A 25,461-nucleotide genomic window follows, 5' to 3' on the forward strand; every position below is an offset into this window, starting at 1 on the left:
TTGGTTTGCACTGTTGCAGCATGAGGGCAGATCAATGGAGTAAATCAGAAGTCGAACATCTGCCCTGACCCGTAAGAAAACATGGTCCTTGGGGTGGAGCGCGAGGCTGATAGAAGACATGCTGTCTGTATTCTCATCCGATCCAAGGGCAGACTGCTGTGAAGGCGAGTCCTGGTATGGTAGTGAGGATGTATTTCAGGTCTCTGTGCATCAGAGCATCACAGTAACCAGCAATGCTGCTCTAGGGATCTAGGAAGAGCATCAGACTAGCTGCTCTACTGAAGCTCTAATTTGCTCATCACTTTTGGCTGATGTGATTAGCAGTCAAGGCTAATTACCTGCAGGAATGTTCCCTCTTGTCTCCCTGAATCCACACATGAGAAAGCTAGTGTTATGATCCTTGGCAATATAAGCTGTTACTCCTTTCCATCATAGAAGAAGATACGAATATTAATGAAATGAAGATAGGGGAATGCTTCAGGATCAACTATCCTCTTTCTTCAACTTTTCTTCTCTCTGTGTTCTGCTTTGAGTGGTTTTGTTTCTCCTATTGCTAGAACAAAGAATGGCAGAAATATTCTCAGAAGCAATCCCATACACATACAGTCATTATGCGAACAGATACAGGTATGCTCTGTGCCAGCACTTTTTACTGTTGGTGAAGAAAAGAGGGAAAGTAACTGGCAGGCAGATGTATAATGTGTTTATTTCCATGTAAGTAAACGTGATGCAGTGACCTAAGGAGGGGGTGGTAGGAGGTTAGTTGAAATGGTCTGGAACTTCAAGCAAGTCTGAATTTAACCCTGCCATCCTGCATGCATGCGTGCCAGCTGCTCTTCATTGGACAGGGAGGCAGTCTTACCCAAAAGCTGAATTTCTCTTTTTTTAGCAAAAAGTAAAAATAGAAGAGAGCCAACAGGTTTCAGTATACCCTGTGGATCACAAACTACCCAGAAGGAAAAAAACTAACATGGCTAGGCTGGGTTTGGAGTTTGATCCCTTGTCTCCCATGCCAGCACACATCGCGGAAGGTGCATTCAGCCTTGTTGAGCTAATTGTTTAGGAGCGGAATCAAGAATCATTAAGATCGGTGTAGTGTATGACTGAAATCCATACAGACCTGCTGACTGAGTGGTAGCTTGGATGCTGAAGATTGTGTGGCTACAGTAACACAAAAAGCTAGTGAGGTAAGTTAGCTTATAATGAACCCTGTGAAGCCAGCAATTTACAATATTCTAGGTATTCAGGATAAAGCTGAGCTACATTTATATTTAGCTATATTTGAAGTGCATTGCCATCTGAGACATTGCCAGAACTAGCTGGGCACTGAGCAGAGGTACAAAAGATCCACATTTTACAAATCTAGCTATCTCACATGCCAGTAAGGTCCTAAGTCCTTCGGGACTTCATATCTGAGCACTTGCCTAGTTAACTCTATCAGCACAACAGGTTACCAGAAATATAATGGAGTTTGTGGGATCTCCATTTTGATTCATTAATGGCAGCACTTAATGTGGGTTTTTACTTTCTAAAGCATGCAGCCTTACCGCCTTACAGAAATGAACACGTGAACCTGTAGTTGCGTATGGGAGAGAAGATCCGACACTGGGTCCACTGAGTGTTTGGATTTTTTTGTTTTGTTTTGTGTTGAGTTTTTTGTGGTTTATTTTTATTTGTGCAGAAGTTGAGATGGGAAGGGAATATGTGTGTATGAAATTGTCCAGTACTTTAGGCTTTGTTTGTAAACAAAGCACCTTTCAGCTCTGATTTCTTTTGGTGTTTAATAACCAGTAACAAATACAGTAATTTTCAGAAAGTTTCAACAGTGGAAGGTTCTTCCTTGCCCTATTCTCAGTATCACTCTTCAATTTTTCAAATTTCCTTAAGAATCATGGTGCCAAGAGATCTGATTGGATGCAAGTCAGTCAAAGGGTTTTTCTGTTTGAGCTTGGACTTTACTACCATACTCATGCCTTATTGCAGTTGAAACTTGAACTCAATCCTCGTAGGTATTTTCTTTGATAGGTACTAAAAGATAGTCTCAGGAAAGCTTAAATATCACCGTTTCTTTCAGGCAAGATATTTTGAAATCCACATTAGACTTTTTCTACCTGCTAGTTGGCAATAATTTCCAAATTCCGTTATATGGTACAGCTATAAAGAGAACAAAATATTTTTACCCCCTTCCCTACTGGCATCATTTAACTCAAAAGGAGGCTGCGTGTTGCCAGAGTCCTCCCACGCCAGTCCTGTCCTCCAGGGACTCTGCAAACCGCTTTGGAATGTGCCAAGACCTTTGGGACACCCACACCCTGGGAGAGAAAAGAAGTTTGATAGCGTTCTTGCATTGGCTTTCTGACATTGCTATTAAGAAGTACCAGGGATATATTGTCACTGTTCTATTTGTGGCCATCTATAGCCTTGCAAAGTATTCTTTTTTTTTTTTTTTTTTTTTCCCTGTGGATGTCTACCTGCAGATAGGTTCAAGACAGGACAGTGGTCACATGGAGGTTTTTCACATTCTGATATATCGTCATCACCAAGCATTTTCCAATTTAAAACACAGAGAGCTAACGTTGTAGACAATACTATAATCAGTCACGATGTACAGTGTGTCCGAAGTTCAAGAACATAGTCTTAAGTAAAGTTTGTCTTTGTGACCTACATTTTAAATAGCAATGTTGGTTTTTTTTTTTCTTTTTCATTTCAGTGGTTGTGCTTTAAAATGTAAAGTAGGGAGTGCACTTGAGTGTGACAGGTTGAGAATTTTATATATTACCTTGCCTCTCTGACTGCTTTGCTGAACCATTTGCATTATGACTTATTACCTCCGTCTTAAACAGGAGAGATCATCTGCATCACTGGCCATAGTGACTGCTGATAATTGCAAAACAATTGTTAATTGGTACTATTTTGGAATTACTGCATGTTTAGGTTTCTGCCATCATTATAACATCCATTTTATGGCTTTGCATGTTGTTCAGTCACTTGTTCAAGGTGAGTATAAAATGTTATGGAACATTTTGCCCACTCATTTGCACAAGTATGCATAATAAAATAAAGCAGAAGGCAGTGCAAAATTGGGCTGAAGCTGTAAATTGTGTTCTTTAATGCCTGCCTGGTCCATAAAACTCTATTTTGGCATCTAGGTAAACTTTGTATTTAAGATTTGAGTTCTGGATAATATGAAGCTTATCACCGTTTTTTTTTTCTTTTAACTATGTATATAATTCTTATCTTCTATCCGTAAGCTGTTTAGTACATTCTTCACATTTTCATGTCTGAACGCTTTCGTATGTAGTGACACATACCTTTTATTACAGTTAAGTTTCCTACTTTCCACAGTTTGTAAGCTGAAGTTGCTAGATTATCAAATCTTCTTGACTCCTGGTGCTAACTTCTTTCAAGAGATCAAACAATGTGGGGCTTGTTTCTTATGTTCATTGCACGTGGCTGGGGTTGATAATTTTCATATTTAAACCCAGCCATTGCTCTCGGCTTGACAGTACAGGGAGAAAAAAGAAGCAGGAAAAGGGCAAAGTGGAAATGCAGCATAATGAAATGGTGAAATGTTATGGTGGCAAAATTTGATTAGCTGTAACATAAGAGAAAACAAATCATGACATTTATTTTTAGGAAGAAGCCTCCCACAGAGAACTGCAGAATACCTTGCAGGGAGAGCTACACTAGAGAGTTTTTGAGAGTACAGATATTCTCATCAAGCAACAAAGCAGGAAAGTATCTTTAGAAACCGAGTTGTTTATTATTATTGTTGTTGTTATTATCATTAACACCACCACCCATGGAGAAGAGTGAGTTGCTCCCACAGCTTCTAGTGCAGAACAGATACATAACAAGAGTTGGAATCCTAAGAAAACTGGGGATATGAGCAGCTGCTTTTGCAGACTAGCTATTCTGAAGACAATATACAGCGTGTATATTTGGTGGAAAAGGGAAAATGAGTAAAATGTTAAAATGAGACCAGAATGGGAAAATAAGGTAGGGATTGAAAGAGAGAAGGAATGCTGGGAAAAACAAAGTTAAAAGAAACCCAATGAGGGACCATTTAAGAAGCGCAAGGGTGGACTATGGGCTGGAAATTAGTATAAATGGAAAAGAGCTTTCTATTTGCACTTTCTTCTTTTCTGAAGGAGTATTTTGCTAACTCTCAGTTTCCCATATATTAGTCTGAATTAGCAGATGTCCTGATTCTCTGGATGTGGTCCCATTTTGCACAGCATCAAGCTACAGGATGCAAAATGCCCTGCTGTGTCTTTTACATGATCAGCAAGAATAATAGCTGAAGAAGTACAGAAATGGGATTTGTTGTCTTTATCTAGGTCATGTGGTTATAATTAACCCATCACAGGCAGCTGTGTTCAAATATGTTTACACATACAGGTATAGCTATATACCTGTATATGCATGTGCATTTGGTTAGTTATACCAAACGTCAGTAAGCTAGGGAAGAGTCAGCAAACGATAGATGCTGAACAGCAAGAACAGACAAAAAGATTTGGCTTACGCTGTAGTGCTGCATCCAGTTTGCCCTTCCTCATTCTTGTCATACTCATCATACATCAGTGCACACTGAGGTAGTCTCTGTATTCATACCTATGAAGAGATTGGAAATAGCACTTGACTTTTCATCAGGAGATGCCCAGAAGGGAGTTGGTGGCAGCAGGCCTTTGTCCAGCAGGAATGCTGTGCGCTGGGAAACACCCAGTTGGATGTGACAGTCATGTAAGATGGACCAGTCTTGTAGGTACCAGAACCGTGACATGGGTTTAGCCAGAGTTCACCTAAAATTCAGTCTCTGCCTATTTAGGTGTTGTGGATCTGATTGTGCGCTGATTCTGTTCAGTGTTCGGACTCTGGGGAATGCATAATAGTCTGTGACTGTTGCTAGACTGGGCAAGGGCTGAGTGAATCAATGCTGGCCCTGTCTGAAGCAGTGCTAGTCCTGTGAAAAAAAGAAAGGCTTAGGAATAAGCATTAATTCACTATTTCATCCCTTATTTGGTGGCAAGATAGTCCTTTATGGTAATTAGTACAGTGCTTGTTTAAAAATCATCCTTTCTAGCTCAGCCAGCGGCAACTTTTGCATGAGCAGGCAGCTTAAAATCCAGCAGAGGGCAATGCTGTATTGCACCTATACAGATATCACAAGTGAGCCTACCTCGAGGACCTTTAAATTATCTTCCCTAATGGCAAATCATGCATTTAATTCATGATAGATTATACTAACCTTGTGGTTGGGGTTTTGCAATAATGTCCTGGAGTCTTTCTGGGGAAATCACTCCCATTGGTGGTAGGTGTGTTGCCGACACAAGAATGGACTGATTGCATTACGTGTTTGAGCTGTGCAGGAATAAAACAATCATGACTTGTCATAACTTTCCACAAAACTATCAAGAGTTAACATCCCAACATCCCCCACCTTTCCTTCTTTCCTTCTTCCACCCCTCCCCAGTACTTGCCTATTAACTTCTTCAGGCGTTGAAGTTTTATTAAGGCTTTTTTTTCCCCATCATTGTTTCTTGCAAATTCACAAAAATGAGAAATTACAAAACTCAGTAGTTAAAATTGACCATGTTCTTGGGAGGCTCAATGAAACTGAATTCCTGTTTTACAGTAATTGTAACAACCATGCATACCATGATACTATTCTGTCCTTTTAAACATCTGGGAAGAAATCAGAAACAAAGGACCAAGGGGAAGTACCATTTAGAGTTACAAATATCTTCAGCTCTTTACCCCCTCATGAAGAGTATAAAAAGCAGTGGAGATCTTACAAGGTCTGGTGCTCTAGTTTGATTTTTAGACAGCTGCAATTTCACAGGTTTATATGACTCTGATTTCATTTGAGGTCAGTTGCACTCTTGCTGTTTCAGGACTCATCTCTGTGTAATTCTGGTGTAACTGAAGAATCCAGAGCCTTCAGGAGCTCTTCGCTCTTGACAAGGGCCCCTGGGCCCAGAGAGGAGCCCATGAAACTGGTCTTTCGGCCACACACCGGCTCCCCTTTGTTACCACTATGGCAGCTCACAGTAGTAGTGCAATCCCTGGAAAGCTGCTTTTCCATGCTGTCCTCCAAATTCCTCAGCTGGCAATAGCAGTAAAGGGTTTCAGCTGGGTTTATGTGAACAGAGATAAAAGTGTTCCCAAGGGATTCTGGCTGGAGTAGAAGCACCCCTTTGAGAAACCTTCTGTCCATTCCCTGTTCTCCCAGGTTGGACTACTCTCTATAGCAACCCGTAGAGTGACTGGCAGTAGCAAAGGGAGCAGGTTTTCACTTTAGAGGTCTAAAATACATAAGTTCACACTTTTTAGGTTTTTTTTCCTGTTCCTACCTCCACAGTGTCAGCAGTGACTTCCACATCTTGCAAGCCAGTTTGTTCTAGGGGACCAGCCACCCTTATTAGGATGCAGGGCAGAGGTTCCATTTTCTGTGGTTTGCCTATCTGATTATAATTGCAGAGCAAAGGAGAGGAGAGGGTGGAGTGGATGAGAATGTGCTTGTCTCTAGGACAGTAAGGATGGTATGATATTGATGGATGATATATTGGAAGGGAAGGAACATAAATACAGAGTAAAGCCTTACTAATTTGATCCATGGGTGATATATCTTTCTGCATTTAAATGTTGGTTTCTAAAGGCTGCCACTTTAACTACAGTAGAATTTAACTTGTACAAAGAGAACTTGTTGCAGAAGAGCAGAGAGAGGCCATCCTTGCTGTGTCTGAGGTGTACATGCCACTATTCCTACCCTGCACAGGCACTGCATAAAGGCATCCAGCCTGTGGCCCATAAATTGCTATGATTAATGGCTTTTACACCTTTATTGTAAAGAATAGATTATCAGGAGCAAGTTAAACATTAAGGGATTTATGACAGTGGGGTATATGAGGGAGGTGGCTGTGAGCTTTTTCAGTGGCAAACCCAACAGTCTTGGATTTACAACTAATCTCTGGGCAAATTGTTTTTCTTAATTGATGTGTGCAGCAATGAAGTTGACTTTGGTTGCTTAAAATTCAAAGTCTGGAGCCGGCCACCTTGCTAAATCAGTGTGCGTGTGGTGCCCTTAGTGATAGAGACTACCTGCTGCTTTCTAGGAGAACTGAGGTGCCTGGATCAAAGCTGTGAAGCCCATGCTGTACAGATCAGTGGCTTGAGCTGCCTCCTCAGTAGCACCAAGTCAGCGGAGCAGCCGTGAGTTGTGCCACGGGATGAGGAGCTGTCTCAGGTGCTGTCACCGCTCGGTACAGACCCCAGTGGGGAGTGGGTTCCCCCCCCCAAAATCTAGCCCCCAAAGTAGGTGATTCAAAATGGATGAGAAAATGAAATCTATTTGTGCTGTAAACAACAGGCGTATACATTGAAAGAAGGATGAAGGCAAAAGACTGCTGTCCCATTTCTCTTCTAGCGAGAACCAAAGCCTCCAAGTGTTGTTTATAAAACAAGCCTCAAAATCCAGCTTTTCTTAAGTCTTTAAGAGGGCAAATATAACTTGCAGCCAACGAAATTCCATTGTCTCTGCTCTGTGGCAAACTAAGTGTTTTAATTATTTTTTTTTTTTTAAGGCCATTCGGACTGGGTCCTTGAATACCAAGTCCCAGCTGAGCGTGAATTCAAATGACTGAGGCCTAAGCCCCTGATAATAAGGGTTTATTAAGGAAGCACTAACGGAGCTGAACTGGAGTGGACTGAATGGCCAAACTGAAATAATGGAATGCTTGTGGCAACCAGAAAATGATTGTTTATTGGCATAATCCCAGCATAAACTTCTGCCAAGAGCACACGGTCTTTCCTTGCCAATTTCTTCATATGGGGAAATACAGTACTGAATTTCTGCACGTAATAGCAGCGCAGTAGAATGGGAGGAGGAGAAGTGGCAGTTTGCATGAGGAAAGGAAAAAGTATACATACCGAAATGGTGTAAACAATGTGATCCCTAGAGCTCTGCTCATCAGCAGGCTCTGAAGAGACCACCTGGGTTTCTACTTTAGGAATATGGTCTGAAAAACATGGTTTTGGCTATGGAGTTCTCTCTCTTCTGAATCTCTCAGTATCCCTGAGTACAGCATGCAGGGAATAGAAAAATTTCGAACTTGTTCTAAAAATCCTGCCTTTACGATGGTTGAAGTGCTTATGAGCAGTTTCTTTCACGCATGAAAAAAGAGGACTGTCTTGCAACTCTTCTGAGAGACATGTTCTCAAGAAAATTCTGTTGAATCACACTTGGCAAATATTTTATTCGCTGAGAAATGCAGTTATGAGATGTAGCTATACATAACTGCAGGTTAAATTAAAAAGTTTATGGAGTAACTGCTGCTCATGCAAAGGAGAAGAGAGCAGTGAGGCTACTCTATATCCTGCTGCCTTGCCCTTATCTAGTAGTCTTTTGGATAGAGTATTTAGTGAGGGAGTCCTGATTCATATCCCCTCTCTGTTGGATTGGAAAAGTTTTTCTTTTCAGCCAAAACCTTGCATATCTGAATGTTGTAAATACGGTCCTACAAGGCACTTTATAGTGGTAGTTTCTCCACATCTGCCGTGGAAGCTAATCATGTGGTATAAAATACTTAAATTTTCACTAGGGCATAATAATCCCACCTTCCAGGAAAATGCCTTTGAGGCCATTAGAAATAACTAGTATGAGACAAATTCTCTATATGGGCAATTGAGATGCCCACCTGAGAAATCTCTGAGCTGTAGCTAGGGCTCTCTTGAGGAGTAGGAAACAGTAATCAAAACCTCAGCTATCAATGACAGACAGGATCTGAAGACAGATCTTCCAAGCTTTAAATTTTTGGTTTGAAATCAATATAAAATTCAACAAAAAAAGCATAATCATAAATGATTTCTCTCATTCTTTTAATTTCTGCTGATGAATTAGTACTAAGTTTGCGTGACTAACTGATTGTTCAAAGTCCCAAAGGGGTGGCTCTGAAAAAGCTTCAGTAGGAGCCTCGTTGCTGTGATATAAGTTCCAAAGCTGAAAAATAGTCTGGTTTGGAAAGAAGTGGGAAAGGATATTATCTGGAAACAATCAGCCAGTAGATCAACAACAAATCTGAGCTGTTCTCAGCCTGCATTTTTTTCTTTTTAGTTCTAGTTATTATTACATTTGGATATGTGGCATAGATATAGCTTTTAATAATTACCTTATTTATATGTTAATAAGAACTCAATTTGAATAAAACCTGCCTTCCAGCAGTAGTTCAACCTCCTCCAGGGCTGTAGCCTCCTTTTGGAGGTTAAAAATGCCAACTTCTTTTTTCCTAAATGCAGTCTTATCTTTCTGGCATCTACTGGCTTATTCTGTGATACCGTGATTCTACAGTATGTCATTAGTACGACTCTTGTCACACAAGTCTGTGCAGAATCTGGACTTTATTTAAAAAAAAAAGAAAAAAAACCACCCAAACTTCTTTAGCCATTGTGGTTTGGAAAGTCAACTCTGAGGAAAGCTTTTCATGTGTGAACTGTTGCATTTTTATTTATCTGAATCTATAGTAAACTGAAAAATAGCCCTTGGATCATTTTGTTATTCTCAGCTGGCTATTAACTCTCTACACCAAAGATGATGGTCTTAAATTCCAACATGTTTTATACCTTTTTTTTTTTTTTTTTTTTTTTACCTCTTTGAGTATCCAGTTCTCCTGCTTGGACCCCCGGGATAACAATGGGTCCGGTTCTCCCTCAGTTAGCTGCCGAAATCTCCAGTTGTCTCCCTGAGAATTTCTGTATCGTACTTGCACAGTGAATGCAGAGATCTATGGCAGATGCAAAATGAAGACTAAGGGAACAGTGTGAAATACATGTTTGCCTGCCCACGTTCTAGGAAGAGTTTCAGTTTTGCATTGCAAATTTTGCAATACTGCTAATGAGTTTTCAGTTCTCTGATTATTGGTGTGTATGATCTTCCCATCCAATGACTCTGTTAAATATTTAGTAGTATGAATAATTCCTTTTTATTTTTTCCTTGTCTTCTTGCTTAATGTTCTTCCAATGCTAGAAGTGATTCTTTGTTACAGAAACATAGATGGAATAGGATATGTGTCTGGTTTTGGAAGGACGTGGCTTCCCTTAGGAACTCTCACCTTCCAATGGTTTGGTGAATGCTATTTTCCAGTTTGGAAAGAGGACTTCATTTATTTTTTGTTTAAAAAGAGTTGTTTTAGTGGTCTTAAGAGAACTTTATGACCTGAAGCAGCCATGAGGTACAGAATGACTCATAAGGAGATTCTCTTTAAAAATGTGTGTACAAGGATAAGAGGAACAAAGAGGAGGGAAGACATCATCTGGGATTAGAGAAGATGAGACTTGGGAGGGTAATTGAAAGAACAGGGTGAAATGGTGACCATCAGATTACAGCTGGGATGTCAGATAACAAGAATTTTTAATTTGAATGGAGTTTCTTCATTTTTTCCAATGCCTTCTAGCAGATGAGGGTGATAATAGAGAACGTTAATCAGTCATGAAAACACATTCCCACCTCCCTGGGTAGATGAAAACAGACATTTAAAAAATTGAATGTATTTTGACCTGTTGCATGGCTGGCTGGAAGGTAGCTGTGGGACAGTGTCCTTTTAATAGTACTAAAGCAGCATGCAGGCTTATTCTGTAGCTACCAAAATTTTGCTTCAAGTATGCAGCTCTGTATTGACTTCCAAAATGGAAAGATTTTATGGAATGTAGCAATAGAGTTCAACAGTCTAAAATCCAAAAAGGCTGCTCTGAAGTTTCACCTCTTATGTACTGCACACAGTACAACTTAATCCTCTGCCGTCTGCATCAAAAGATGTAGCTACAATATGTTTTGACATTTTTTACCTTGGATAGAAATGTGAAACTTATTGCAGATGAGGTAAGTAACTGGAGTAGGGGCAACTCTGTCTACCTGACCATATTTGAAAGTGGGATTTTCTGTGTAGGATGTGTTTCTGGTTAAGGTACAAGACTGTTTTCTCTGAAAAAAGTTCTCTCTGTCACATGCTTTTTTGGATAATTACAAGCAAGTTGATTTATGTCTCTAAACCTCAGTTTCTGTTCTGCCAAGTGAAGGTGATGGCACTTGCCCCTCCTCCCGTGGCTTGCTTGTTCCAGGACAATCTCCCATGGATGGAGGCACCGTTTTGAGGTGCTGTTACAGAATGCAGCTGTTCATCATCGGTGCCTGATGGTGCTTCACTGCAGCAGTCAAAAGGTGTTGCTTGTTGCTTGCACCAGTATGGTCATGGTGAACATTGGCCAGGCTCCTATACCTGAAAAGGGAGTGGTCCTGCATGCCAACTCATTTTTTGCTATCATTAAATACCATGGCAAATGTCCTTTTGTGAATTCAAGGTAGGGTCCATCCTGAGTGGTTGTTAAATTCCACTGGAATAAGAGAGGCAGTTCTTAAAGCCCTAGCTAAGTAAGGAAGGGCTGCGAAATACCTGAAAGGAGGTTGTAGGGAGGTGGGTGTTGGTCTCTTTTCCCAAGTAACACATGATAGGATGAGAGGAAATAGCCTCAAGTTGCACCAGGGGAGGTTTAGATTGGATATTAGGAAAAAATTTCTTCACTGAAAGGGTTGTCAAGCACTGGAACAGGTTGCCCAGGGAAGTGGTGGAGTCCCCATCCCTGGAAGTATTTAAAAGATGTGTAGACGTGGCACTTAGGGACATGGTTTAGTGGTGGACTTAGCAATATTAAGTTTACGGTTGGACTTGGTGATCTTGAAGGTCTTTTCCAAGCTAAATGATTCTATGATTCTATGAATATCAATTGCAGAAGATGAGGTCTGAGCTCTTCTGTTTCTTTGCTAACTGGTATCATACTGGAGGGCATACATGCCTTGGAGATGCTATTTGCTTTCTCACTGGCAACGAGGAGATAACATGCTACACAAAAGCTGCCCTATGCTCACTAGCTGCTTTTGGAGGAGAATGGTTTAAAAACACATTCTAGCCCTGTGTTACAATGTGGCCAAAACACAAATTTCATTTGCACGTCACATTTGTTTCAGCTGAATTAATTTTTTCCTCATTCGTTCTTGCTTAGCTATCCCAATGCCCTGAGATTTGTCACTTGAAGCAAGGAGATGATTTCTCTGAAAAAAAAAAATATGTAAATGCAGTCCCTTGAAAAGATTAATAGAGGGCATAGGTGAGAAGCCATGTGCTTTCAGCTTAAATAGCTTTCTGACTGCACTGCATATTTTGGACAGCCAGCAAAGGAAATGAGGAGTCATAACGAGTAAAGGAAATAAAATGAGCTGTTTTCTTTAGGAGTATAGAGTATGTCCCAGAGTCTGATTGGAGGTTAAAAAAAAAAAAGTCTCCAACATGACAGTCAGCTCAGGCAAATCAAAACTCAAGTATTTGACAAAATCTGATTACTTTTGAGGAAAGGTAGTTATCAAGGATAACGGGGTTCTGCTGTGGCTTGCAGCTTTCCCTCAACAACGTGCTGAGCCATTGGGAGTTGCACAGCATTGCTGCTGCTGTCTGCTTGGGGGAGTCTGGCCACCCTGCTCAAAGCCTGGAACCGTGGAGGCATAAGATCCAGGTAAGTAAAGCAAGCTGCAGCAGATGCTGGATAATAAAATTATCCCCCCTTCACGTAATCATTTTTATTATGGATTTCTCAGTGTTTTTTAAAGGAGGTGTGTGCTATTATCCCTATTGCATAGATGGAGAAGGGAGGACAGTGACAGATGCTGTGATTTGCCTATTGCCATTGAGCTGAAAATATCCTCACTGGGGCAGAGAGAGAAAAAACCCAAGAATACAGTGGAGGCATCTGCCTGGCTTGTACAGTACAGCTCTTCATTATGAAAAACATGTCACAGCTTAAATAGCTCTCAAATCATGATGCATTCACAATAATGGTATGGCCACTGGGGCTGTGGTGACATCATTGTGTATCTGCACCCAGTTTTTTTCCTAATAGTAGTAATAATAATCTTTGGCTGTGGACCCAATTACAAAAATAGTTATATTCATTGATAGCTCCTGTTTTTTCTGACTGTGATACCCATATGACATTGTTATAACTGCTCCAGTCAAGAAAATGAGGCTTCATAAATTTATTCTATTTCAATAAATGAATGTAGAATAGTGAAGAAAACTTTCTCTTGGCCAGACAGGAACAATGAGAGACTCTGTTCTGCCCTCTGTTCAGCAAGTGGATGGGAATATGCCACTTCTTATTCTGACACTTTCAGAACGTGCCCAAATTCATGTCTGGTAGATGAAAACACATTAGCTATAGCCAAATAGATGTCAGCTGTCCTCCTGACACCAAAAGACTTTGTATTACAGTGTTTATTTGCCCTTTTCTGGTCCTGTGGTGTCATGGCACCTGAGCAGTAGGGATCTGGACACTTGTCAGAGGCATTGCAACACCATGAAAAAATACTTTGTGTCTTAATCATCTCAGGCAACCAGAAGAACATTAGGTAGAGCAAAACCACTAGCCCGTTTGGGGTGGGAAAGGAGGCAGAAAGAATAACTTTAATAAGAGCTTGTTTTCCCCCAGTTAGGCATGTTTTGTCCCTCTGCTATTATCAAGTAATTATATCTTTTGTGCATTGAGGGAGCGGTGAAGATGGAATCAAAAGAGAATAGAGAGAGATGATTTACCAGTAGTTGTGGCTGGGGAAACACATGACCACAAAGCGTGGATTCTCCAAGAGAGACACATTGATGCGGATGATGCACAGGAAAGTTCAGTCAGCAGCTTGGCCTCACTTTCACTGAAAGGAAAGTAATTGGAGAGAATGGAGGTGGGTCTCCTGTGGTCTTCTAGATGGGTTGTTGGCTGGCCACATCCAGGACTGTTGAATCTCATCCTCAGCCTTGGAGAAATGAAAGCGTAAAGAACCCCAGTGTGACTTCGTAGACAGTGACACAGCAGCTGTGATCATTGTGGGAAGTGCAGGAAGGGAAAAAAAATCATAGTAACAGAAGTGGCTTAAAACGTCTTTTTTCAGTTAGCGTCTGGAAGTGCAGCAGAACGAACTGAAATATTAGCCTTGGTTTAGGGTTTTTGTTTTGTTTTCTTCAGCCTCTCGGCTCGAGTAGTGGGAGGGGAAGGTTAATAGAAGAGGCAGTTGTAGAAGTCAGTATTAGTTATTGCTTGAGAGCCCTGACTTGCTCAGACCACCACGAGCAAAAGAGAGGAAGAAAATGTTGTGGATGAGAGTGAAATAAGAGCTTGGGGAAGAAGGAGAGAAAACTGATTTCAACAGTGATGTTCCTTTCTTAGAGAAATTTTGAAGGTGGGGGCTAAGAAAATGATCTCTATATGCTGGCTAGGGACCAAGAGAAAATATCAACTGCCCCTTTTACATTTGATAAATGTAATGTTTCTCTGGAAAAGACAGCGTGTTTTTTCACCCTTTTATTGAGATGGTTAATTTCTTAACATCAGCTTATGATACTGAAAATGTGGGGGGTTTTTTGCAATTATGAATTTTTCAAAAAAATTAGGTGTGTTCCCTAGGCTTTCTGAAAATAAAATCACTTTTGTAAAAGTGTTTGTGTTGGAAGTTTCGAAAGAGAGAAGCATAAAAATTTTAATCCCCTTTGGAGGGTTTTGGCCATCTCTATTAGATTTTTAGTTCCCTGGCCTTTTAACCATCCATACTGCCCGTTGTGTTTGTTTAGCACTGCATTTCCTTCCATTTACTGCGCTTTTCTCAGGAAAAAACTATTTTTTACTGTTATATTTTTTTTCACAACACTACTGTGTGAATGCTAAACTTTCACCCCCCAAAATGACACCTTTTATAATTGGTTCCTTCTTCTGAGATCAGATAAAGGCTTACAGTGTCCTGGGTTGGCAAAATTTTGCTTAAAACTTGCAATGAAGGAATTACACAGCTCTTGGTGCTCCCCCTGAGAGACAGAGCTGGTTAATAAGAAGTCCAAATGGAGGTTCAGATTTCTAGGTCTGAAGTGATGTTGCAGAAGTATCTGGAGATTCTGCCTATGAGAAATGGTAAGATCCTTTGTATAGCTTGTGCAAAATTACATTTTTAATGGAAGGGAATACAGTTTAATATTAGTGAAAAAGAATAAAAAGAAAATTATTTTAATTCATAAAAACCACTTTGAAAAACTTGCCATCTTGTTGAAATTGATATTTTCCCATAAAAGATTTTAATTTTGGCAAAACATTTTGGAAAAATAGAAGAAATGTTCTGTTCGTATTTGTTCAGACCAGCCCTTTTCTTGAGTCTCAAGTCAGTCTAAATTATGGTCAGCACTAAGAGGCAGAATTCACGTACCCAGGGGTATCTGTTATCAACTTGAACTATTAATTTATGTCTGGGGAGCTAGAAATATAAAATATCCACAGCGTGTGTGTTTGCCTTAGCCTGATGTGAGACAAACGTACAATCAACTATACAAATATCAAAGTCTAGGGGAACTGTTATCCACAACTTAACTAATTACTGTAGCTTATTTACTTGAACAAAGCTAGATGGGGCATGTTAATTGATCATTGGTTTTGACTATTTGTTGTTTACATTTTAGTAATTTTCTTCAGTCATGTAACTCTTGGTTCCCTGTTTATTTTTGGGGGATTGGCATAACTCACTGCCCTCTCCTTGATTTTCTGGCCCTTAAATGATGTCCATGTTCAAAAGAGAACATGCAGTTGATTACATATTGAAAGATGTAGTCCCCGAACTGCACGCTGCAATTTTTGAAGTGAAGTGTTTGACTTCGGCTCATCAGAAGGGTCATGCTGTGATTTTTTTTTTTTTTTTTTTTTTTTTTCCCCTTTTTAGCTAACTGTTTGATTCCGGCTTGTTATTATGGGTACCCTGTGCTGTAGCCGAGCATAAATGCTGGTTTAAAAAAAAAAAAAAAGTAAGTTTGCCAAATATAATTTCAGCCTTCTAGAGTTTTCTTACTTCTCCCTGGCTGATCTGCAGCAACAAACAGATAGTTATAGTCAATTTTATTTTTTTTTAAATTTGCCACTATACTGCTGAATAAATTGGTGCTTACGCCAACTCCTTCCACTACGGGCTCACCTTGGAAGCAATTGCCTCTTCCCTACCAGCTGCTGCTTGCCAGCTTCCCCTCTCCTGCCTGGAGGGCAGAGCATCGCTGGAGCTGCCCCGGTGTGGGGTGGCCCTTCTCTCCCCCCACACATAGAAGCAAAGGAGCGAATAGAAAAAAAGAAAAGCTGAGAAGTACCTGGTAGTTGAAACTCCCTGATTCTCTATTGTTTTGCCAGACAGAACAACCCGCCAGCTGCACTGTCATGCATGTTGGAATGGGGACCGAGGGGCTGGGCGCGGATGTCGGTCCCGTTACCCAGCCATCCTCCTGTGGCTGAAATGCGGGGAGCTTTTTTTGTTAGGGTTTGGGGTTTCCTACATCGCTTTGAACTAACTTGTTAGCACACGGACTCAGACCACTGGCATCTGCTGTTTGGTGTTGCTGACACAGCTCCCAAAATTTCATGACTATATCACAAGAGAATAATGATCCCTCACAGGAAAGTCGAAGGAGTGTGGATTTTGCTTTGGGCAGGATTGTGGAAGCTGAAGGTCTCTGAATTAATATGGTTTGGGGTTTTTTGTTTTGTTTTGGTTTTTTTTTGTACACTGACCAGCCCAGCGAAACCCTCCCCTCCCCAAAAGTAAAATATCCTTTCATTACTTAATTTGACCAAAGAAGAAAACTTGGTGTTTCATCATTATTCTAGTAGGTTTTCTTTAATAAAATCATTCTGAAACATAAGCATTGTTAGAAATGAGATGAAGGCGCGTTTTTTCAGTCAGGGATAGTATCATTTGGCTGAGCAATCAGTTGTTACAATTAAAGGTTCTTTCTTTCCTTAAACCTTGGCTTACTTTTAGGCTTAGACCACTAAGGCTGTAGTAGTAGTTCTGTTTGAAATGAACATAGCATTTCTTTGGTCCATGAAGGTGCAGCTAAATGAAGATCAGCAAATTGGCTGAAGGCTTTGTGCTGTGAGGAGAGTTTGGGGATCTTTACCCATAAGGAAGCATACAGAGAAATGTATGTGATGTCTATGTCTACTTTGAGTACTGTTGAAAACTGCAGTAGTCAGGGTGGAAGGCAGTTAAGGAAAAGTTGGTTAAGGACATTTGGGTGAGATCAGAGAGAAATATCAGGTGCAGGTGGCCTGGGCAATGAATTGGAGAAGCTGGAAAGAGGTGTAGTACCTGCGAGTGGATATTATTGGGTTAGCCCTCACACACTCTGTAGTGGTAATCATGACTGGTAGACAGGACTTAGAAAAGGTCCAGAAAAGATAGAAACCAGAGTAAAAGTCCTATGGAATCATAGAATCATAGAATGGGTAAGGTTGGAAGGGACCTTAAAGATCATCTAGTTCCACCCCCCCACCACATAGCTGTAATGGAAATTAATGATACACTGCAAATAAATAAGAGCTACTGGTATGCATAAGATAGGATTCATATAACTCAAAACTACTTTGGAGGAGTATGGAAGAACATCTACTGGTTTTGTGTCAACCCAAAGTTGGATGTGAATTTAGGTAGAAGTAGATCTCTCATTATAGAAGGGTTTATCTTTCCAAATTTATATTGGAAGGTAAATGGTGCTAATAATAATAGGGGCTAATTATTTGTGGATGTGATTTCTTCACTACCTACCATAGGACTATAAAAAGTTGATGCTATTTTAAAATTTAATTCAGTATGACCTTACAGCTCATCCTTAAAGCTCATCCTTAAAAATAGCCACTTGCATCAAGTGTTAACAAGCTGATTCAGTTTGTATTACATAGGATCATGAACATAAATCTAATTAAGATTTTCAATTTTAAAAGTTGATTTTTAAGAAATTAAGTAAACTGGTGATGTGTGTTAGACCAATGCAAGATTTTTAATAAATAATTGTTTCAAATCTCTTTGTATCAAAGTAAAAAAAAAAATAAAATTGTTTCCTCAAGAAAAAAAGGGGAAAAAAAGCCTGTAGAGAGGAATTCCAAATCTAACTGAGGATCAACCCACTAAAGTGCTATCAGGAGCTTGCAGGAATTTAAGAAAATGGTATCGATGATCCAAGAAAGTAGTGTATTGGAAGTCCAGAAGTGGCAGATTGCTGAGACTCACCAAAAACTAAGCTGACTTAAATCTTGCAAAGGAAATGAAAAGCAAATCTAGATTTTTTTTTTTTAAATTTTTTTTTCCCTAGTCTTGCAAATAAAGACAACAAAGGAAATGTGTATGTGTGCGAGGGAAGGGGGAACATTTTATACTTGGAAGATTACAGTTCATAAAGGTCTGGCTCCAAAAGTGCTTGAGCACTTGGTTTTCAATATGGGAGATCAGGTAGGACATTCATCACCTGGTGCATGCCCTTATGAGAAAGAGACCTGGAGAAACAGAAGTTTCTGCAGGTGTTACAGAGGTCAAACTCCTAAGAGCTGAATGCTCTTAACTTCTCTTTTACAGAGAAAACTGTGTGTTTCCATCTCAGGGTACTGTAAAAATGGCACTTAGTATTTCAGATTCATTAAGACCGTTAAAACATGCATCAAATACTTCCTGCCGTTGTACAACTGGAGCATAGCAAATATAATATTTATATTTAAGAAGAGGGAAAGAAACAGATCCCGGTAACCGCAGACATGTTCACCTGCCCTTGATGGACTGCAAAATAGAATGCATTTCAAATAAGAGAATAATTTAGGAAGTGGAGGTAAATGTTAAGTTTCATTAAACACAGCATGTGTTTACTGTAAGGAGACTGATCTCCCAAACTAGCTCATTTAAAAACTGATTTTGTAGATGTGACTAATCTGGGACTAATCAAACTGTAATTTATTAAAGTATTTGTTGTGGGACTTGATGAAAAATTATTCATTCAAGCAGGAAAAACAGAAGGATTAATGCAAAAGGTAGTTCTAACATGGGTAAGGAGCTTAAAGAGGACCCAAAATGAGCAGTGTTGTGAAGAGAAATAATGGGCTGTAGGAGTTTCTTAAGTCTGCTTTTGGGATGCATTTTATTTATTCGTGATCATGGGATGAAAATGATAGTGTACTAAAAGACAAAGCTGGGAGTCATAGTTATGCTCAAAATACTGTTTATGGGCAAAGAGGAACCATACCTTTTATATATATTTATATAAAGTAAAAAAAAATTATTGTTAGTGTAATTGAAATCTTAACAGTCTAATCCAAGAATCATTATTGGTGTAGATGTAATTATTACGGAAAAGAATATGTCTATGCAGATGTTATTATTATAAAAATAACAACAATACCACCACCACAGTTAAAATGGTTATACATACACTTAGATTCAACTGCTTTTCCTTATGTTGTGCTGACCCTTCCCTAGCTCCTCTCAGCCCTCAGGTTGGTGGTTTCGTTATGGTGTTGGTGGTGGGGATGGTTATGGTGACTTGTCGTCACCTGGGGTCCTTGGCCAGGAGGATGTTCATGTTCATGGTTTCTTCTTCCTCACCTTAGGATCAACTTGGGGTTGGTTCTTTTATGTTTGCTAACATGCTTTTATGCCTTTCTCTTTCTTCATTCGTCTGCAGCTCTATGTTATATCCAAACTTACTATATATGGCGCCTTTTAGGTATGTTGGAAACTATTTCTGTGTTCTCTTTCTTACTCCTATACCCAGTTTTGTCCAGCTCCAGGTCTGCGTTTCTTTATCTGACCATGGGTGAGTTGTTTATAGCTGGGGGGGGTCTGCATTGTGAAGCCTGTGCCCCATCTTGTATCTCCTATACCTGTACTCCTCTACACTGCATCCTGTGTGTACACATCTCAAGAGCTTTGCTAAGATACCAGTCCTGTATTTCTCTATAGTACATTATTATAATAGACTTGTAAAAGCTGGGTAGCTCCATACAATGGCAGAGAAAAGTAAATCAAATTGGCCATGGCTAGCTGATCAATTAGAAAAATTGCTGTTGCAGCTAACCCAAATGTGATAAAGCTGCGGACGGGCCAAAGAAAGCTCAGGCAGAGCGAGCCTCGACAAGCCTCAGTCCTGAGGCCTTGCAAACTCACTACAAAGCCCATGGCCTGTCATTAGTGATGGCAATACATACAGTATTGCAATAAATACAGGGTAGCAGCATTATCAACACAGCTGATGCTTGGCATAATATACTGGAAGAGCTGGAGAATATAGACGGGTTAAATTCTGAGAGAACCTGATAGTTCAGAGTGGGAGATTACTCTCATATGGACTAATAATAAATTCTTGCTTTTATAATCTGGGACCTTGCCAGTTGCTTTGGAAAGAACAGATGAAGGGAAGGGCTTGTGAGTAATAGTTATTAACAGCAAAAAAGCCACCTGCAAAAGGCATATGTGATCCTAGGATGTACTGCATATGCTAGCTTCAATAAGGCTAGGAAAAATAAACACTTGCTCGCCAATAGAGCTTCATCTGAAATTGTCTGGTTTATTCTGGATGCTTGTGTTCAGGAAAGACTTGTTCAGGTGTGAGAAATGGAGAACCTGTCTATGAGTTAACTGCGTGAGTGCAGAGTTGCTCCAGCGAGCTTGACTGGCACGAACTGAGATCCAAAGGTCTAAGGAGCACCGCACGAAAACACCTGGGCTGCCTGGGGCTGCCAGCTTTGGTATGAAGGAAGCAAGCTGCATTTGCAGGGTCTTGGGTTGGAAGGAGTAAACTGTCTCTTGGGCTGTTAGACAAAGCCTGGCACTGCATGAAAGTTTCTGTAGCATTTCTGGACCCATATGGAAGTGTCTGCATGCCACTGTGCAATGCTATGTAGATACTGGTTTGGGTCTCTGGTAGAGCTGGGATTTGTGTGCTGCAGTCCATAGGATAGGTGTTTCCCAAAGCAGTTGATACACTTAGGTGTGTGGACTGTACTCATCACAGCAAGCGAATGACTTAATGAGTCACGGTCAGGAGAGATGAGTGTGATTGTAAAATCAGGTTGGGGGCAGTGAGGGATTTGGAGTGGGAGGCTCAAGATCCCCTCAGAAGGTCCTTCAAACTGCAGCCATAGTGTGACTTCTGCCTGACTCTCTCTCGGGTGCTCAACATGCAATTGAATCCATGGATGGATGGTTGATGAACTCATTAATTTTCTGATTGCCTGCCATTTTTTAATTTTCCTTTCATTTTTTTACTCCCAAGCAGAGATTGACTGTAAAATCAACTGTAAGACTGAAGTAATTCCTGTGTCTCATTTTTGTTGGGAGAAGCTACTTGCTATGGTGCTTTTCAGCTGGGCTTCACTTCTCACCTCGTTACACACTTCATGTTTTCCTAACACTCTCTGTTTTAGTGTTCCACCATCGTTAACTACTTCTCTCTTCTCTCATTCCTGTTTCTGTGCTCTTTCATGATTACTCGCTCTCTTTTTTTGATCTTGTTCCACCTTACCATTAAACTGTTCTAAACTCTCTCTCTTCACCTTTTATATCTTCTGAAGTTTCCTGGAGCTCCCCCCCCGCCAAATGTCTCTTTTTCTTCCTTCACTTTTGTTTTTGTCTCTTTCTGTTGGTTGTAAATGCCACTTCCATTTGTTTAAATGCTGCTGTCTTGCTCTGTTTAGGAGCTGTCATACAGGATTTTAGAAATACTTTCCCTTTATGACACGATTTACTTGTTACCATTGATGCAGATAGAAGGCTCGTTACAAAAATCAAAATGTCGAGGAGGAGTCCATTTTGCATATCGTGAAACACTTGATTTTTCATTGCTGTTAGTAGTTTTGGCAGTTCTTTAAATCAAAGGTTGAACTGGATATGTTATCACAGAATCTGATGAAAAGGAAAAGTTGTCACCTTTGAATTTCAAGAAAAGAAACCAAAAAAGACAAAGTTATTTTCAGTGGAATATATTGTTTTCAAAACCAAGTCCAGTCTGACAAGTTCTTCTCTTCATCCATCTTTTTAATGGCCAGCTGAAATATTTGCAAGGAAGACTGAAGATTGAACTCAAGTGATAACTGATAGGTCAGATTTTTTGGCCTTATGAAAAAAAAGTCTAGTATTTAATTGGTACTGTTTATTGGCTGTTTGTAATTTTGTGGGAGCACCGGCCCTTGCTGGTCTATCATGTGCAAAACAATTATGCAGTTTTCTGTAGTCATCCTGATTACATCAAACTCAAGGTGTTGGTGTGGTGTGAGGCAAGGCCTCCGTCTGTACAGCATGGCTTTCCACTTGATGGTAATTAATAGGAAAGGCACTTCAGGAAGCAGCCTGGCTCTCTCTGCCAGAGGGATATATGTATCTCTCTCTGCAGGTTGAGTGTTTGCCTTAGACAACTTGGCAAGTGTTTTGGCTGTAGGAAGACCTGAAGTCTTAGGAAAACATGCTATATTAAGGCTCTGTGGGGTTTTGTTTGTAGGGCTTCTGGAAGATTTCAGACTCCAAACCCCAGCTATTTTCCCTGCCTGTTTTGCTGAAAATAATGTCGATCAGATTTGAATTTGAGTCTCTGTCAACTTAATATAAGGCAGCTTCCCTACAGACAGTTATCCGTGGCTCCCGGTGAGTGTCAGCAGCCTGTGGAGTATGTGTGACCACATCCCAGGTCCCTGGGGCAGGCAGCAGGGATGGAGGAGGGAGCCCCAAGCCCACTGCGGGCGTCCCTTGCGTGCGGTGACATCCTGTGCAGCAAACCCACTGGTGCCGCCTTGCTTCAGCTTCTGACACCCCCAACAGCACGCTGGGACGGTGTCTTGGGATCGTGGAAGTATTTATCTCTCTTGCCATATGTGTTTCCACACAAGCTCTTAACTCCCTCTTTCAACGAGGGATTAGATTCTGGTGAGTCATTTGGATGAGAGGAAGCGAGAAGATAAAATGTGGTGAAAATGGGATGTGAGGTGAGGTGCGGTGCTACTGGTGGTGAAGTTTCTCCAAGGGAAAGGGGCTGAGGGGGAAAGTTTTGTGTTTTAACAGTATTGCAGCTGTGTTTGATTATGGAGAACCAGCTTGAAGTAAGCTGGATAAAAAGTCAGGTTGCATATTTGGTTTTTTTATTGCTTATTTTATTTTGTTCATTTCATTTCCTGTAAAACATGAGAGGCTTTAAGTGGAAACATGTAGCAGAAGAAAGGAAAAAACAAACCCAAGCTCACGCAGCACTCGTGCTCTAGCTCTGGCCTCTGAGTTCACTGGAAATACTGGTGGTCCTTTCTTCATGACGGGAAATGGTACTTTCTTTTGGAGTAAACCAAACTGGTGCTAATGACAGCTCTTTCAGAGATTTGAGTGCCAGGTCTCTTGCAGTCTTCACATGAACTTTATTTCAACAAAACTATTAAGTTTTCTCATCTGGCTTCTAGCATGACATTAAAGCTGGATACTTAAAAGTCTCTGTGTTTGGGATTCCTCTCCTGTTTTCCATGTCAATTACAATTATGTTGCTTTTGAGCAAGAGGTTGCCAGCAGGGAATACTGAGGAGTGCCAAATTAAATTTTAAATACATTTTGTTCTTTGTTCATGGTGAGAATTAGTTCTCCCCTAAGATTGCTGTGCTCAGCAAAATGAGATCAGGTTGCCTCTAAACTCTCTGTAACATCAGTGTAGTTGAGTTTTTAAGGCCATCTTAGTGGTAGCACTGTTGACATCTCCTTGAAGGCTGGTGTAGCATGAATGTCATGGGCCCTGGTTGGAGGAGGAAAAAAAAAAAAAAAATGCTGGAGAAACCTTCCATCCAAGCAATCTCTAGTCCACCGTCTTGGTACCTGGCCACCTACTGGAGAGGTGTGTCTGGGAAATGGGGAGGTTGCTTATTTTTAACATATATATTTCTTATGGCCCTGCTTTCCAATAAACAATGCCAAAATGAGACAATGCAAATTATAGCAAAGTGAAAGGTAAATATGTGTGTAAGCCGTTGAAATCGGGCAGCTCTGAATGACTTTTGGCAATTGGCTCATAACTGATGCTTCACCACCAAGCAAATGTTTTTAATTCCTTTTTATATTTGAATATTTGCTTCTCAAATACAGATTTTGGGTTCATTAGCATGCTATGGATAGCCTCTAGCTGTGTGTGCAAGTCCTATCTCTCTGCCCATTTTGCATTTCAGGCAATTAGCTTAATTTATATTAGAAAGAGACGTTAATTGGCGGGGAAGGAAAAGGTAGGTAGCAACATGCCAATGACAATTAAGATAATAAATCACATATTACCTATATAAGTTTTCATGGAAGAAGCTCTTTTCGGATGTCAGGTAAGCCTAATAAGAATTTGAACCCTTGCAAGGTGGACAGCGTAGCATTCCCTACTTCATATGAATGGGTAAGCTGAAATACAAAGTACATGTTATGTTTAGTTTTACACAATAAATCACCGCCAGAGGTCAGGAAAGAAGAGAGAAGTTCCAGGCCCATCAGGAGCCTCAATTCTCTGACAGGTTTCTAGAAGATGAGCAATAATTTCTGAATTTTCTGTGGCAAAACTCATCTGTAACATCAGCGATGTAGATCAGGGACTTGGTACACAGGCTGGAAAATAATTGTTAAAAGTCTTTGTATTCTCTCTGGAATGAAGATAATTGCCCATTCTGCCACTGGCTAATTATGTTTGACCTGCTTGTGTCTTGTGGCCCTGAAGCACAGCTTCCCAAAAATACTGTAGCTACACTTTAGATGGTGTTCCACTTTTTACAGTCTAACCGGCCTTTTTTTTCTCTCTCTCTCGTTAATCCCTAGAATGCAACAACAGCAACGTCGAATGTTCACAGCTGCCCTCCTGGCACTTGTTTTCATTCTGGCAGCTGTGAGTACCACCGAGGCTGGCAAAAAAGAGAAACCAGGTAAGGTCCGGTGTAATTCAGAGTTAATCCCCAACATAGATTGTATGTGTGGGAGAATGTCAAATGCCTCTGGTTTTGTTATAAAATTCAGGTCATTCGTTAACCTTTTGACATACAGGGTAGGGATTTGTGGCTGTGACATGTTGTTCTGTGTTGAATAGGAAAACAGAAAGTAGTTTCCATGAAAGCTGGCAGCTTAATAGCCCCAGAGACCAGAGTCCTTAGCTTATCACAGAGTGAGTATTGCAAGGCAGCTTAAAATTTGCTCTGGGAATAGGTTCATGCTTGACTTAAGGAGAACCAAACAGGAGTGATGAAACAGTAGTTATCATGTCGCTTGTTCAGTGTTGTATATGACAATGCTACGCCAATGCTGTGTGATGTGGAAATCCTCCGACAAAGAATTGAACTAACTCGCTGCTGCAGATAGACAGCCAGACATCCAGCGGTAATTGCTTTCTGTCACTGATGAACTCGGACCTCATTATAGGAGAGACAGGCCTGGGGTGGAAAATTCATATCTATCAAACCCAGTTTTGACGTTTTTTAGGGAACACATCTTTTGGTGTTTTTCTTAAGGTCTTATTATTTACAGGCTACTTACACACCGGTTAATATGACCTGTGAGTCTATCAGAATTAGTGTTCCCATTAAAAAAACAAAGGTGTT

The 25,461-nt window shown here is 40.4% G+C and overlaps 1 protein-coding gene across 2 annotated transcripts in view; it reads left to right on the forward strand.

Annotated features, from left to right (window-relative positions):
- Positions 1–25,461, forward strand: part of PTN (pleiotrophin) — a 78,856-nt gene that overhangs the window by 29,902 nt on the left and 23,493 nt on the right. For both annotated transcript variants that reach the window (XM_069807570.1, XM_069807569.1), the window contains one exon: positions 24,689–24,792. In XM_069807570.1, coding sequence (XP_069663671.1) covers positions 24,690–24,792 — 103 coding nt within the window. In that variant the 5' untranslated portion in view covers position 24,689. The remainder of the gene's footprint in view (positions 1–24,688; positions 24,793–25,461) is intronic.

Source organism: Haliaeetus albicilla, chromosome 19 (genome assembly GCF_947461875.1).
Source record: "Haliaeetus albicilla chromosome 19, bHalAlb1.1, whole genome shotgun sequence".
NCBI lineage: Eukaryota > Metazoa > Chordata > Aves > Accipitriformes > Accipitridae > Haliaeetus > Haliaeetus albicilla.